The sequence below is a fragment of the Balaenoptera musculus genome, chromosome 19 (genome assembly GCF_009873245.2).
Source record: "Balaenoptera musculus isolate JJ_BM4_2016_0621 chromosome 19, mBalMus1.pri.v3, whole genome shotgun sequence".
Classification (NCBI taxonomy): domain Eukaryota; kingdom Metazoa; phylum Chordata; class Mammalia; order Artiodactyla; family Balaenopteridae; genus Balaenoptera; species Balaenoptera musculus.
The window spans coordinates 24,935,023-24,950,772 of NC_045803.1; the positions used below are offsets into that span (position 1 = coordinate 24,935,023).

At 50.0% G+C, this 15,750-nt stretch overlaps 1 protein-coding gene across 1 annotated transcript in view; it reads right to left on the bottom strand.

Annotated features, from left to right (window-relative positions):
• Positions 1-2,175: 2,175 nt before the first annotated feature.
• Positions 2,176-15,750, bottom strand: part of ABCC11 (ATP binding cassette subfamily C member 11) — a 54,073-nt gene continuing 40,498 nt past the window's right edge. The window contains 7 exon segments of the mRNA XM_036832322.1: positions 2,176-2,289; positions 2,417-2,582; positions 4,648-4,725; positions 8,052-8,211; positions 9,683-9,872; positions 11,103-11,192; positions 15,220-15,406. Of these exon segments, the coding sequence (XP_036688217.1) occupies positions 2,176-2,289; positions 2,417-2,582; positions 4,648-4,725; positions 8,052-8,211; positions 9,683-9,872; positions 11,103-11,192; positions 15,220-15,406 (985 nt within the window).

Genomic DNA, 15,750 nt, shown 5'->3' on the forward strand with positions numbered 1-15,750 from the left:
CGCTGGTCCCCCTGCTCACCTCCTGCCCTGCGGCCCGGTTCCTAACAGATCATGGACCGGTACCGGGGACCCCCTGCTCTAAGGGATTCTCAGTGGATCTACTGGGTTGGCCAAAAAGTTCGTTCGGTTGTTCCATCACACCTTACTGAAAACCCCGGACGAACTTTCTGGCCAACCCAATAGATCTGGAACCGGCAGGGCATCCCCACATTTTTGGGAAGAGCCTGCCATCTGCTGGCCCACTGAAGGAAAACAGGCAGCTAACTTAGGCCTCAGGAAAGACACTGGGGTCAAGTATCCGGCACTGAGTGTGCAGAGCACTTTCTCACACGGGACACAGGCATCTGCCCCAAGGCAGCTCTGGGAGGGGGCAGGGCAAGGGCGTGTAGAGTGACCTTCAACTTGCAGATGAACGGCTCTGCAACCCCGCAGAGTTGAGCCAGGCTGGGAGCAGGAGGGGCCCCTCTTCATGGCCCAAGAAGGGAAATGCAAGGACAAAGGGGGAGGGGATCAACCAAACAAAAGGATTCTTAAGAGAGAGGAGACATTTAGCCGGGAAACACCCTAGGAAGAGAAGCGGGTGCTGCCTAAGAACCAGGAAGGGCACAGAGGTGATGCACACGTGTCACTAGCTCCAGGTCCAGTGATTGCATCAGCCCTGTCGTAGTTCATTCCCACAGGGGTTTGTTTGCTGTTCTCTCTGCCCGGCACAGTCTTCCTTGCCCTAATCCCCTTCATCTGAACAAACCTTTGTTGATTTTTCAGGTCTCAGTAAACCACAACCTCACTTCCACCAGGAAGCCTGCTCTGACTGCCACCATCTCCTGCGCCCTGTCCTTGCCTCCTGTCACTTGGTTCTGGAACCTCCTGTTTACTTGTTTACTACTTACTCTCTGGAGGGCAAATTCCATGACGGCAGGAACCTCATGGCATTACATCCCCAGCACCCACCACAGTGCAACAGAAATACTTGTTTACGGAATTGATTTTTCTTATGGCAAAATCAGACACTAATCTGAAAACAAAAGGAAAGTGCTTTGAAACATACTCTGCCTGAACAATGAGGCCTCCCTAGAAGTAAACTGAAAATACTTAACCTTTCCTATTTATATATATATAACAACTTGGGGTAGGGGGGCAACAGATAATCTTATTTCCAGTTGGCATATGTTATAAATTAACTCTTTATTTCACCCATCTATGCACCAGTTAGTAAACAAACATATGGTAGACAGCTACTGTTTTGGGCCTGCCCAGCATCCATTTCCATTCTTCCTTAACGTAGTGAGAACACCCCAATTTTATTTTGGGGAAACAACCTTCTCCATTCTCTATGTGATTCATTCAGGGCAGCTGACTCCATCCCCAGGCCCAGGTGTGAGAGTGTGACTCGGGCCTGGCCCATCGCTGTATTCCAGCAGCCTAGCACGTGACTGGTTCAGGGATTAGTACATGACCCAAGTTGGCCCAGTGAGATTTAGCCCTGGAGCTTTTGCTGGAATCCCTGGAGAGAGAAGATCGGGAGTACTGAGCTGGTGGGACGTGAGCCTAGACCTGCTGGCAGCCATACTGCCACCATGAGGAGAGAAGCCCAGAGAGTGAAGCCAAGCAAAGAAAAGTAGAACTGAGAGAAGAAAGGCAGAGTCTGCAAGGCAGACATCATTTTGATACTGGCACTCAACCCAGAACTTTTTCTGGAACTTTCCATTACATGAGCTAATAAAGTCCCTTTTACCAGAAAGCTGAAGAGCATTTCTGTTCCCTGTAGCTGAATGAGTACCAGCTAACAGAGAAAGCAGAACTGAGAATGTGACTTTTTCTTTTATCTTTTTACAACGCCAGTTTATCATTTGCAAAACTTTTAACACCGATCAGAAAACTATTATTAATAAGCTTTACCATTATTACGAGATTCCTCAATGTATCAGTTAAAAAGAGACACATGATCATTTGACCCCACGGTCTTCAGTGGTGCAGGGGTTCTCAGGTTTGGGGAGCCACAAGGTGCCCTATTCTAGGCTCTGCTCCCTCAGTGTCCTTTTCCCTCCCATCACCAGCACCCCAAGCACGTTCCAGCCCTGCTTTCCAGAGAAGCAGCTGTCTCTGCCAAGGAGGTCGCAGGCTGCAGCCTCCCAGCCAGCTCCCATGCACCGCGATGGGTTCGGCTACCCGCCTTCACTGCGGTCTCCCTTCTCCTGAGCTCAGCGAAGAGCTGGCTGTCGCCAGCAGGGCTGCGAACATGGACCCGGGCTTCCTCTGCAGGACCTCAGGCCTGTCAAACTCCACCACCTGGGAGGCGGAGAGAGGAGGGGAGGGGGTGGGGGCACAGCTGAGCTCGGTCCTGAGGGACCTGAAGACCTCCTGTAGTGCTGGCCTGGGCGCCATCCTCCCAGTGGCCCCCGGGGTGTCCCCTCACCTTCCCGTTGCTCGTGACCAGGATGCGGTCACAGTTGAGGATGGTGGTGACACGGTGTGCGATAATCAGTGCTGTGCAGCCCCGGATGCCTTCACAGATTGTGCACTAGATCAGGGTGTCCGTCTCCAAGTCAATGGAGGCCGTGGCCTCATCAATAAGGATGATGTGATGGATACGAAACGGGGGTGAAGGCAGCCTCCTCTGGCCGAGACCTGGGTCTACCACTAGTTCACCAAGTACCTTAGCTGGAAAATGAGGTCTTTGGACTAGGTTCAGAACCCTCTTTGAGTTCTAAGTTATCCATCTCATTATGAAGAGAATCTTGTCTCAACCAAGAGCTAACTATTTTTTAGTGACCAGAAAATTAAGTTCTTAAAAATGAAAAAGTGCCAGTGGCAACCTCTTGTTTTATGAACCACCTTCCTATTCGTCTGAATTAACGTAGAGCAATGTTCCCCAAAGTGGGGGGCGGCCAGGCACACACCTTGGGTGGCACAAGAAATGGTGTAGCCAGTATACGGATAAACGTACTTTTTACTTTAACATTTTTGTGTTTCCTTCGTTAATGATATGCATTAGAAAAATCTAACTGGCACAGAAAGTGTGATTTTACGAATACTCCTGTATAAGCTGAGACCGTTTTTTAAAAGAAGTCATCACGAGTAAATCATAGGGTAGGTGGTACGCAGATATGACAAAAGTCATTAAGTGATGACTCAAATTTGGGAAACTATATAGAGAAAACAGCTTTCAAGCCAAGTGGCTAAGTAACTGTGAAATACGGAACCGAGAAGTTAAGAAAGTGCTACATACATACCGCAAGTCCTGTCACCGCTCTCTCTTAGCAAGAGGGGGCAAGTCCTCCCTCCTCTGAAACTTTCTCCCTGCTTTTGGCCCCACTGAGCTCTGCCTGCTCTTCCCCACAGCTCTGAGTCCGCAACAACATTTTTTGCATTGCTCATTAATTGACCATGTTGTGTGTTGCATGTGCACGTGTGTACATGTGCAAGTATGTACATACGTGTGCGTGTGAAGGTGTGTGTATGTATGTGCGTGTGTATCACCCCACTTGTCAGGGAAAGTTGGCTCCTAACTAGCCCCTGTAGTACCTGAAATTACAGGTGACATATTTGGGAAACCTCAAGAAACACTGTCAGATGAAACTTTAAATATATATATCATTTTGCCCCAGAACAGCTGTCATCTGATTCTCAATTCTAATAAAGACAAGGGAGTATCCTGCATCCAAGTTTTAAAAGGAAAGTACAGTGGGCAGTTTTGAGTGAATACGTTTCTAGCCTTGTGGCTTCGTGTAGGAGAAGTGCATTGGGGCTTGGCTGTGGCAGTCGGGATGCCAGGATCCAGAGGCCCAGGTGGAGAAGCCCCACTCCCTCCCCAGGCAGGTGCGCATGGAATGGCAGAAAGTGACACAGCAAACCCTTCTCGGATTTGTGGACAGAACCCAGCATGGCACCCAGAGTCCCACGTGCCCGAGGGAGAAAGAGCCAGTGTGTTTCCCACACCAGGCATCCCCTGGACCCCTCACGCCTTGCCAGCTCTCACCTTGGAGCTGCGGAGGAGAGCCCAGGTGATGCAGAGCAGCTGCCATTTTCCACAACTTCTGCTTGCAGGCCTTGCGGCAACTTTGAGATCTGTGATATTGGGGAAGATGCCCATGCACCACTGTGGGGTAAGCCCTAACCAATCCCTTCGTACCTCTCCTGTCACATTCTGACACTCCCCCAAACCCCCGTCTGTCTGTCTCTACACTCCAGCCACTGGCCTTTCTCTTCCTCAACTGTGCCTGTCTCCCTCCCCTCTCAGGGTCTTTGCATCTGCTAGTTCCTGTGCCTGGAATGTTCCCTCAAAGATTGATGCCCAGCTGCCCCCTCAGTATTTGGTCTCAGTTAAATGTGCATCTTTACAGAGGCCCTGCCTGGCCACTCACTGCAGTCTGCAGGTCTCAACACTACCTACACAGCACTTGCCTCTGTCTGAAAGCGTCTCTCCTGAATGTAAGCACCGGGAGGGCGAAGCCGTACCCACCTTGCCCTTGCTATGCCCCCTGAGCTGGAACATACCTGGCTTACTGCTGGTGTCATCAGCCTTTATGCTTTATCTAGGGATCCCAAACCATCTCATCCCGTGAGATGATTTAATCCATGCAGAATGAGCGGAGCCCAGAGGACCATCAGGCTAAGACCAAGAATTCAGCCTCGCAGCTACTCACCATCTCGCTCAAGGATGTCCTCTCCAAGGCATCCCAGATCTGCTCATCTGTGCGGTGGTCAAAGGGGTCCAGGTTGAACCTGCCTCAGGAGAGGAAGAGAAGTGTTCAAGAAGCATCCTTGACCATTGAGCAGTCTGCCCCCCACACAGCAAGTGACCAAGGATGGTTAGAGCTGGATTACCGGATCCAGAGAAGCCCATTGAACTCCCATGAATGGTCTTTCTTGTGCCTTCCCAGGACCCCTTCCTTCTTCAGGCAGCAGCCCCCAAGTCTTGTTTGGGGGCCACCTCTTCCCCAGCCATCAAGCCCATGTGGTCCAGGTGGAGCTCCACCACCAGCACCAGGATGGAGCAAGGACTCAGGTAAAAGCAAACAAGCACGTGGTACTCCCTGGCCACAGTGATTGGCTAGGGGTGGGAAGGGAACCCATCAGAGTGTATCTCAGGATTTTGACAACAACCACCAGGAAGGGGGCTTGTTCTTTCTCACTAACTGAACAAGAGAGGCTGCAACCATCTCGTCTTGGGAGTGGGACACATGGTGCCCCCCAGGGCCCTCATCGGAGCCCAAGAATGAAGCCAAGGCAGAGTGAGAGGGACACTGGGCCCCTGAATCAGCCTTGGCCTTCCCAGTATTGTGAGCCAAAAGAGGCCCTTTTAGCTTAAGCCACCTGGTGTGTGTGTGTGTGTGTGTGTGTGTGTGTGTGTGTTAGCATATACGTAACATAATACTTATCATTTTAACCATTTGTAAGTGTACAATTCAGTGGTGTTCAGTACATTCACAGTGTTGTGTAACAATCCACTAAAACTCATCATCACCAATAAAAACTCTGCCCATTAAACAATCTCTTTCTTCCCCGCTCCCTCAGCCTCTGGTCCCCTCTTTTCTACTTTCTGTGTCTATGAATTTGCCTATTCCTGGTACCTCATTTAAATGGAAATATACAATATTTGTCCTTCTATGTCCGGCTTATTTCACTTAGCATAATGTTTTCAAGGTCTATCCATGTTGTAGCATATATGAAATTTTCATTCCTGTTTATGGCTGAATGATATTCCATTGTGTGTATATATCACATTTTGTTTATCCATTCATCTGCTGATGGACATTTGGGTTGTTTCTACCTTTTGGCTATTGTGAATAATGCCATAAACACTGGTATATGAATATCTGTTCAAGCCCTGCGTTCAACCCTGTTAGGTATATACCTAGAACCAGAATTGGTGGATCGTATGATAATTCTATATTTAACTTTTTGAGGAACTGCCAAATTGTTTTCCACAGTGCCCGTGCCATTTTACATTCCCACCAATAGTTCATGAGGGTTCCAATTTCTCAACATTCACACCAACACTTGTTATGTTCCTTTCTCTTTTTTCTTTTCTTATTATAGCCATTCTAGTAAGTATAAGGTCATTTTCTTCTGTCTCTTGCAGTGAAAGAATCCTAACTGATCATCCAGGCGACTGACATCAGATTGGGATCTAACTGGACTTTATACCTATTAAGGTTTGCACTGGCATTTGGCATAGGAAACATTATAAACCCTTCCCTGTTACACAACCACTGAGTCCCGATTGAAACCCGTTCTTAACCTCTGCTTTATCTTTCCCCAGTTCTGGCAGCCACATACATTTTGCGTGTAGAGCTAGATTGCATTAAAGAAGCAGAAGGTAAAATGCCCTATTTGCATGATATTTGATAGTTTCCAAAGCATTTTCACAGATGGGCTCATTGACATCCTCTTCCCCATGAGATGGGTATACCCCTTGTATTGATGAGAAAATTATGGCTTATCAGTGCTAAGTGGCTTGTTCAAGGTCACACCACAAGTCAGTCTGAGAGACAGGCTGGAATAAAAGATACTCAGAGATAAATGGAACCTTAAAGGGCAGAGAACCCAGGTCTCCTGTACGCCAGTCCACTCTTCCTGATGCAAGGGGGGGACCATCGCTGGTTAAGGGGTTGGACTACCTGGGGTTATATCTCATCTTTACCATTTATGTGTGTGTCTCCTTCACTTTTCCTCTCTAAGTTCAGTTTCTTGCCTTATAAACGGGGGTTAATAACAGTGCCTACCTCATAGGATTGCTGTGACAGTTAAATGACACAGAATATTAAAGCATGGGGCTGGCACATATAGATGCTCAATAAATGTTAATTCATACTTTTACTTCTCCTATACCTTGGCACCATAGATTTGGCCTAGTTCTACCTTAACACAGAAATCTATCATTAAATGTTATCTCACGCCTCTAAAACAACACAATCATTACAAAATTTTGTCTGTGCACATATTATGCACTCTCCCTGGAAAGACTATCTCCCCTTTTTCTGCCAGGCAAGCTCTTACTTATCCTTCAAGACCCTACTCAAATGCCCACCCCCCTCCTCTAAGAAGACTTTCTGGATTCCCCCAGGCAGAGTTATTTGTCCTACTTGTGGGCTCCCTTAGCACTTAGTTCATATCTCTGATCTAGCAATTACCTCCTTGTATTATAATTTGACGGGTCTTACATCTCTACAATGTCCCCACCCCCAACTATACTGTGAACTTTTGGGGGGAGCACGGGCAGTAATCGTTCATCAAAGTGTCCCCAGTCCCTAGCACAATGTCTGGACCTGGCAGAGGCTCAGAAAAGGCAAATTAAGTGGGTGAAAGGATGAAGGAATCAATGAACAATGAGAAAATAAATAAATGGATGATCAGAGCTCTGGGGTAAGTTATCCTCTTGCCTCTAAGAATGCCACTTAAATATCCCTGGAACGTGCGGGGTCCAGCTTCATTTTTAATGTCTCACTCTTCCTAAGTCTCCATGCCTTGGGTTGGAGCAAGCTAGCAAGCACCAAGCAGCAGCACTAATCTGGATGAAGCTTAGTCCCCGAGTTGACTTCCAAGGAAATAGAAAGTATGGAGAAGGGGCTAAGAGACACAGTTCTGCCTGCTTCACTGACGGAACTGCCTGGATTGCAAAGTGCATCCTAACATCCAGCCTGAACGCCCTGGTCGGCCTTACCCAGTGGGCGAGAGAAGAGAATAAACCACATCCAGACGTGGAAGGATGTGGTGAGCCACAGGGCAAATGCTAATAGTGACCTGAAATCTGACCAATCCCATCAGATTTTTTAAAAATAAAAAATGCCTGGCTTTTGTTTAGGACATCATGGTTTACAAAGTGCTCTTGTGTATATCCAGGCCTCATTCAGTCAATCCTCTGGAACATCTCGGAGAGGGGGGGCCAGATGGGCAGGAGAGGCCCTGTGTGCCAAGGAGAGAGCGGAGGCCCAGAAATTGAGGCTCTGGCCACAGCTGACCAGAGGCAGCCCAGCCCTGGAGATCCGTCCTGCAACTCCTGCTGGGAGCCTGTCCTCCGCACAGGCTGGCCTCGGCCCAGCACTCACCTGATGGTCCCTGACAGCAGGACAGGATCTTGAGGGATAACCGAGAACTTGGACCGCAGGTGCTCCAGGTCGAGGCTGCAGATGTCCACGCCATCGATAAGGATGCGGCCCGCGGCTGGTTCCACCAGGCGGAAGAGAGCCACTCCCAGGGAGGACTTCCCTGTGGGGCAAGAACAAGTGGGGCTCCGTCTCCTGAGTCTGCAGGAGGGGTAGCACAGGTCTGACCTGCCATCCAGCCTTGACCCACCCCCTCCGTGGCCTGTTCCTTGTCGTCATGAGCGCTGAGAGGGCAGAAGAGGCCCGGAGTCTCCGCTCCAAGGGGTGCCCAAAACCACGAGCAGCTTGTTACTGCCTCAACCAGGAGGCGCAAATGGAGCCCCTGGATAAATCCAGCCCACACATGTGTTTTGTTTCACACACACAACGTTATTGTTGTTTTTCAAATTCTTTGCCAGCATTTAAAAAAAATCCAAAGACCCAATGTACAAAAATTCAAACTGCATGCTTCTCTTGAAAGTCAGTAGAACCGGCAACACTGGTCCCATATCTCCCTGGGAAATAAGCAGCTGGAGCCAAGTGTAGCTGCTTCCTTGAGAGAGAACAGCCTTCAAGTTCAGTGCGCTGCCCTCCCCGCCCTCCTTTCCTCACACCCCAGGCCCATTTCATGCATCTATGTTCCTTGCTGGGCCCTAAAAGCATTTGAGTTTTCAACCTCTGCTCTCAAAGATAAGGTCAGTGTGAGCGGCAGCCATGTGTCTTGTTCACCTTTGTGTTTCCACGCCTGGCATATAGTAGGTGCTCAGTAAATACCTACTGGTTGAATACAGTCAATTGGACCATCTCTACTGAGAGCTTCTCTATGTCAGACCCAGTCCTCTCAGCCCAACTGTGGGCGAGAAATAGAAAGGGAAGAACGCACGAAAGAATATAGCTGGGAATTCGTCACCTTGCAGTAGTGCAAGGCCTGCAGGGGCCTCAGGAGGCAGAGACCCACAAGGCTCCAGTCATCCTGGGGGGCTACCTGGAGAGGCAGCCCGGGGAGCGCAAGGCTGGGGTCTGAGCGCTGTCTTTGAACAATGCAAGAAGTGGGAGGGGATGACCCTAGGGTCAGATCTCCCAAAAGTGATAGGAGAGGAAGAGAGGAAAGAAGTCAACCAGGAGAAAGGAAGTGGGGAGAGACAGGTGGAGAAGGAGGAGGCTGACTAGAGAGGTCTAGAGGGGGAGGAGAGGAGGAATGGAGGAGTCGGAGCCCTGCACGCCCCCTGCTGGAAGCGCCCGTTCCTGCACCCTGTTCACCCTTCCTGTCTCCCCGCAGGCGTTGGCCTCAGAGCCCAGACCACTGTAGCTCAAGGGCCCACGAACCCCGTTACTCTGTAACACACCCCTCTCCATCCCCAAGGCCTTCACCACCAAGTCAGTCACCTCCCTCATTTCCTTATTTGATGACCGTTAACGTCTGTCCCCTCCACTGGAATCCCATGACAGCAGAGACCTTGGATTTTGTTCTCCCTGCACAAAGTGAGGGCCCAATAAATATCTTTGGGGTCACTGAGTAAGCACAAGTCCGAAAACAGGTCTGACACCCAAAAGGCCAACAATGAAGACGGGGGTACCCCGGACACTCAGCTCACCAGAGCCTGTCCTTCCCACAATGCCCACCACTTCCTGGCCATGAATCGTCAGGTTGAGGCCGTAGAGGACAATAGGCGTGTTGTCTCTGTATTTCATCTGATAATCCTGGAATGTGATTTCCCCATGCTGCGGCCACCCGTAGGGACAGTTCGTGCCTTCTATGTGTAAAGCAGCTTCAGAGACACACATCTCATTTATAAAGAAAGAAAAAGAGATTAGTAGTTATCCCCCATCTCTGCCCATCCCCTGCCAACCCACTGGTCTCTAGCTGTTGGGTGTGTGACGCACCCCAGCCTGCCCTGAACCAGGATCAAGCCACCGCCATGTGATCAGAGGACACCCCAAGAGGAACATCCCACCCCCAATCACCTGAAATGCACATGATTTTATTCCTAAAGAGTGAGAAACCATATAGCTAGTCCCCTTGTTATTAACACAGAAAACTCTCTCTAATTTATTGTATGAGGCTCTAAAGAAACAGAATCCAGAATAATGATAATAAGGACAGCAGAGCTAACTCACCCCTGTGGGGCATGTTTTATAGCTCAGAGCCCCCATGCAGACTTAATCTCTCTCGATCCCTATCCTAGGGGGTAGGCAATTTTGGATGATTTCACAGATGAGGAAATAGAGGCTCAAACAGCTCAGATAACATGCTAACACCACACAGCTGGTGAGTGGACCACCGGGGACTCAAACCCAGGGCTGCCTGGCTCCAAGCCCACAGCTCTGCATCGAGCACGGTGGGCGTATTGGAAGGAAAGTCTCCTCCTCTGGATGTTGGGGGTAATAATTCAGTCAACCCCATTAAGTTGTTTTGTAATTCCATGAAATAATCTACATATCATTATAGTGAGCCTTTACTATGGGCCAGGCACTATGCTAAGTGATTTACATGTGATGTTATTTAATCTTTGTAATAACCCAATGAAGTAGATACTGTGATCTGCCCCATTTCAGAGATGGAGAGCAGAAAGGCTGAATAATTCACAAGGGTACACAGCTGACTCACGCGGCAAAGCTTAGACCTGAACCCAGGTGATCTGGCTCCAAAATCTGGGCTCTTAAATACTAGGACATAAATAGAAGCAATATTAATAACAATTATGATTGTCATCATTATTATTATTATATTTGGGCAAACCTCTCACTTCTAAAAAGGGCAGATCATTCCCTCTACATCCAAGAATGCCATGAGGGATGTGGTCAAAATGAGCCAATGGGTGTGGAAGAGCTTCTGAGAGATGATATGCACAGTTCCAGGGGAGATGGGGAGGAAGGACCAGGAGTCCAGCTGCCTCCTGGGAAAATCTCAGGGCCCCTGAGGTGTTGGGGCTTGCAGAGGCCACAGAAGCTGAGCCCCAGGCTGGATGTGAGCCTTCTAGATCTCCCTTCACAAAGCCCAGACCTGTGTCCCACCTTCATGTACTGCAACATCCTCTCCACAGCTGTAAAGTATGCCTCTGTCTCTGAACTAATCCGGACACAGGCCTGGAAGTTGGACGCCAGCTGGAACGAAGGAGAAGCATCAGGCTAGCAGGCTGTGGGGGTGAGCTCAGGCTCTCTCCACTCCTGAAGACTGGGAGTTGCCATTCATCCTGAGCAACTCTTCAAACCAAGACAACTTCCCTTATAGGGATGGAGCAGATACCTCTGGTGCCCCCCTGAGGCTACTCCTAAGTTTCACTGAAGCTGTGGTGGGCAATTGTAGGCGAGCAACCCTACCAACCCCGTTCCACCTCAGGAACCCTCTGCTTTCCATTCAAAACCTTCATCCACACCACAGGAGCCCACTCAGCCCATGCGCAGCCCAGAAACACGGGAGTTACGGCCCTTGGGAGCAACCCTCAACTAACGGGGAAAAGACCCAGCAGATGAAGGCTCCTGTCTCTCAGCCTTCGGGGGACAATCCTGGGAGTTGAGTGCTGATGACCTAGAGCAGTGACCTCAATGACACAGTCTCATGGTGCAGTTCCTCCTTCCCTGTCTCGTGCTCCTGTTCCCTTGGTCCCCTTTCCAGGGAGCATCTCACAAATAATCTACCTGAATCTGAGTCCTTGTCTCAGGCTCTGCCTTCAGGGAAACCCAGGTTAAGAGGTGTCTCAGGGATTCTTGGGAATTGGAGGCACCATAGATGAGGAAATGGAGGTCCAAAAAGAAATGGTACACAGAGAATCACCTGGAAGCCGAAGGCAGAGATGGGATGGGGGCCCAATCTTTATGCTCTGCACCCCCCAGGCCATGCAGAAGGTGCTGGGCAACAACTCCATTATACAGTCAGTCAACAAACTCTCATAGAGGTGCTGGGCCAGGCTCCATGCTTAAAGTGCAACAGACACAGTTCCTGCCCTCGAGGAGTGCCCAGTCGGATGGGGAGATAGGTCAGCAGAGAAGGCAGTATGACAGAGTCAGCCCACAGCACCGTCGTGGCCAGGGGACAGTCACCAGACAAGGACCACAGGGAAGGCTTCCTGGAGGAGTTGGCACTGGAGCTACATTTTTAAGGAGAGGTGGGATTTAGCCAGCTAAACACAGGTGGAGAGAGGTGTTCTTAATAGAGGAACAAAGTCTTGACAGTAGTAAAGTGGCAGCATACATTCAGGACCCCGCAGGCCATTTGACTGCGGCTAAAGCAAAGGGTACGTACGGGCCAGGGAGGCCAGAGAGGGAAAGCCTATATAAGTCAGAGAAGGGGTCACCATCCTGAAATGACACTGAGCTGGGAAGGGATATCAGACACAGTTGATTGCCTATCCACAGCTGGTCCCCTCTTCCTTCCTTGCTAACACACCCTCTGTTATGTTCAGGTGTCTACAGCTTGGAATTCCAGGAAGGCTTGGTTACTCCAAACCACCCATGTTAATCCCTCTCCTCTTGCCAATGAGGTTTAGGAGTGAGCCATGACACAGCTCTGGCCAACAAAGCACAAGGAAGACTCAGATGCGAGTATTCCAGGAAGCTACTCCTTGTTCTTACAAGGGGACACATGGAAAAAGTTATCTGTTCTCCAGTCTTTGGCGGTTTCTGGGTGAGGATGTGCTGCTTGGGGCTTCAGCAACCATTTTGTGAACTTGAGTAGACAATCCTGAGGACAAATATCAGGCGTGGATGCCAGAGCAGAAAGATCAAATGATCATGGGTTCATGCTAGGCCAGTAAATTAGCCAACAGAGAACAGCCCTACCCCAGCCTTCCAGTCACATAGGATAATAAGTTGCCAGATTGTCAAGGCCATTTTGAACTGGTTCTGTGGCTTACTTTGGCTTGCAACCAGAAACATCTCTAATATTTACTAAGAAAACTCTTAGGGCTACAAAGCAACATGGTGTGTGATACCTGCCTCCCAAAGCCTGAATTTCCTCAAGAGTGCATGCAGAAGTCAAAGTACCAGTTTGACCAGAAGAGAGAGTGCATGCGGGGTCTGAGGCCAGATTTGAGGGCCTGGAACGTAGGTCCAAGGTTTAGGTTTGGTGCATAAGGAGACAGGAAGTCTCTAGAGGTTCTAACCAAGGCAGTAACATGAGGAAAACTAGAATTAAAGATCACTCTGGAGAGAGTGTAGAAGGTGGATGGGAAGGGGCTAGGGGGTGGGCGAGGCAGGGAGGCTAGGAGGTTGTTACCCAGGATAGAGATGAGACACTCAAACAGGGCAGCAGATGTTGAGAAGAAAGGATGAACCCGGGGTCATTCTGAAGTCATCACACCCCCAGGCAGAGCTCCTCCTTGGTGGCCTGTGGTGGGACAACTGGTCGACCTTGAGTGGACACCTGTATGCATGGTGCTCCTGGGAGAGCTAAGCCTCCACCCGCTTCCTGCACCAGCACTGGACAACCTGGGCACAGGGTGCAGCAGGCAGGGGCATCTCTGGCCTTAGTGACTCCGCGTCCCCCAAGACTCCAGTGTGGGGCCTCTCCCCAGAGTTCTGGAAGGCTCAGGGCCAACTCTGCACTGGGGCACATGTGCATGTGCTTGTGCATGGCCGAGTGTGTGCTTATGTATGTGTGTGTCAGAGAGAGGGAGAAAGAGAGAGAGAAGAGTGTGCCCCACCATGGACAAACCTGTCTCTCAGCAGCTGTGGGAATATGAGCAAATTAACTCCAGAAACTCTAGTTTCCTATCTGCAAGCTGGGAACAATAACAGCAAACATTTATCCAGCATTTATTCTGGGCCAAGGTTGTTAACAAGCATGAACCCTCAAGTTTACATACATTCTTCACAAGTCCATGATTTCAGAACTTTTATTATCTCCCTTTTATAGAGGAGGAATCCCAGGCATAAGGAGGGTAACAGACTTCCCCAAAGTCACACAGCTGATAATGGACAGAGCCTGGTGTGAACCTGAACGTTCTAAACCACACATTCTTAACCACTTGGCCGCATCTCATGGAAGGTGGTGAGAGTTCAATGGAAGAAAGCACAGCAAGTACCCAGCAGGGCGCGGGGTCAGTGCAAGCTCCCCAATACCCTGGTTATGGCACGGGGCGGCTGTCTGTGGGCATGAACACTGCGCAGCCTCCTGCGTGGGTCTGCACACAGGCATGGGCATGTGGGCACAGCACCGTATGTGTGTGCAAACATGTGTCTGCCACAGGGCTCAACAAGGAGCACGAGGGAGCCCCTCTGCACCCAAAAGGATGCCTCAGCGTGGGGCACATGAGACCTAAGCCCAGTTAGAGAGAAAGCATCCAGAGAGGATAGTTAACTAGTACCCCTGGGGGAGGGGACGGCCAGGGTTCCCTGAGCCAGCATCTGGCCTCATGGCCCTTAGTGGAGAGCCCTTCCCCAGGACTCTGTGGACATGAACCTTGGCCCCACTGCCTGGCATGGAGGAACTCAGACCACGAGGCCTGCCAACTGCTACACCAGGGTCCCCCTGAGAACCCATCCTTAAAATTAGATTCCAAGACCCCGCCCGACAAGCACTTGACTCCGAATCCCTCCAGCTATGCTCTGCAGCTTGGCCCTCCTGTCAGCCCCACAGGCCTGGCTGAATCAGCCTGGCAGGCTGGGCCGAGCGCTCGGTTTCAAGCCTATACACTTTGAAGTGTGAGAGGCCTGCTCCAGGGGAGGACTGGGAAACCTACATTTTCAACAGCTCCCTCGCCCAGATAACCTCAGAAAAGTTTGACAACTGAATCAGGGTATTAATAGTAAAGTGAAAAGACACCAGACAGGAAACCAAGAGGGCAGAGGTCTTGCCCTGGCTCTGCTTCTAACGCTCTGTCCGTTCAGACAACTCCTTCCCCTCTCTGAGCCTCAATTTCCCCAGCTACACAATAGGAGGGTTGGACTCTGTTGTCTGTGGGCTCCCCTTCAATCCCAATATTCCATGATTCCGTCAAACACCTTTAAATACAGACTTCCCAGTTCAAAGGTGACAAGGAACCAGAACAATCCTGCAGACTCAGAAAGCCAAGCACATCGTTCGTAAGATCACAAACGGCCAAAACCCAAGGTGTAATCAAAGTCCCATGGACCCCTGAGTCTGCCCACAGACCACAGGCCACCACCTGCCATCTGAGAGTCCCTCCCTCACCTGCAGGACAAGGCTGATAGCCATGGCTTTGTAGGAATAGGGGGCAGAGGAAACTCCAAAAAACGTGAACAAGGCCACCATCAAGGTCACCATGTTGGTCATGAGCTCCAGCTTCAGTGCCACCCATCGCGTGGAAGACAGAAACCTCAGCAGGTAGTTATTCTGTGCAACCGTCAGCATTTTAAACCTGAGAAGGAAAGGACAACCTGAAAGCCACATGTGTTTGTCTAACCCAGGGTTTCCCGAGGTGGACACTGGTTGCTTCCTCCAGCATCCAGCTCCCCACTCTCATCAAAGAGCCAACAAGGAAAATTGAGGGGATTCCTTCCTACCCCTTTCTCAGCCATGGAGTTCACCTGACCCCAGATCTAGGAGTGGTCTCTGACCGATTTAGGCCTATCAGCAGTTCTCTTCCCCTGGCCTTGATGATTGGTCCAGGATGGGCAAGTTACCGTAACTGGGCCAATGAGAGTGAATACACGCCCAGATTTGTGAGTGAGTGAAGGGGAGTGATCCCTTCCTTGTACGTAT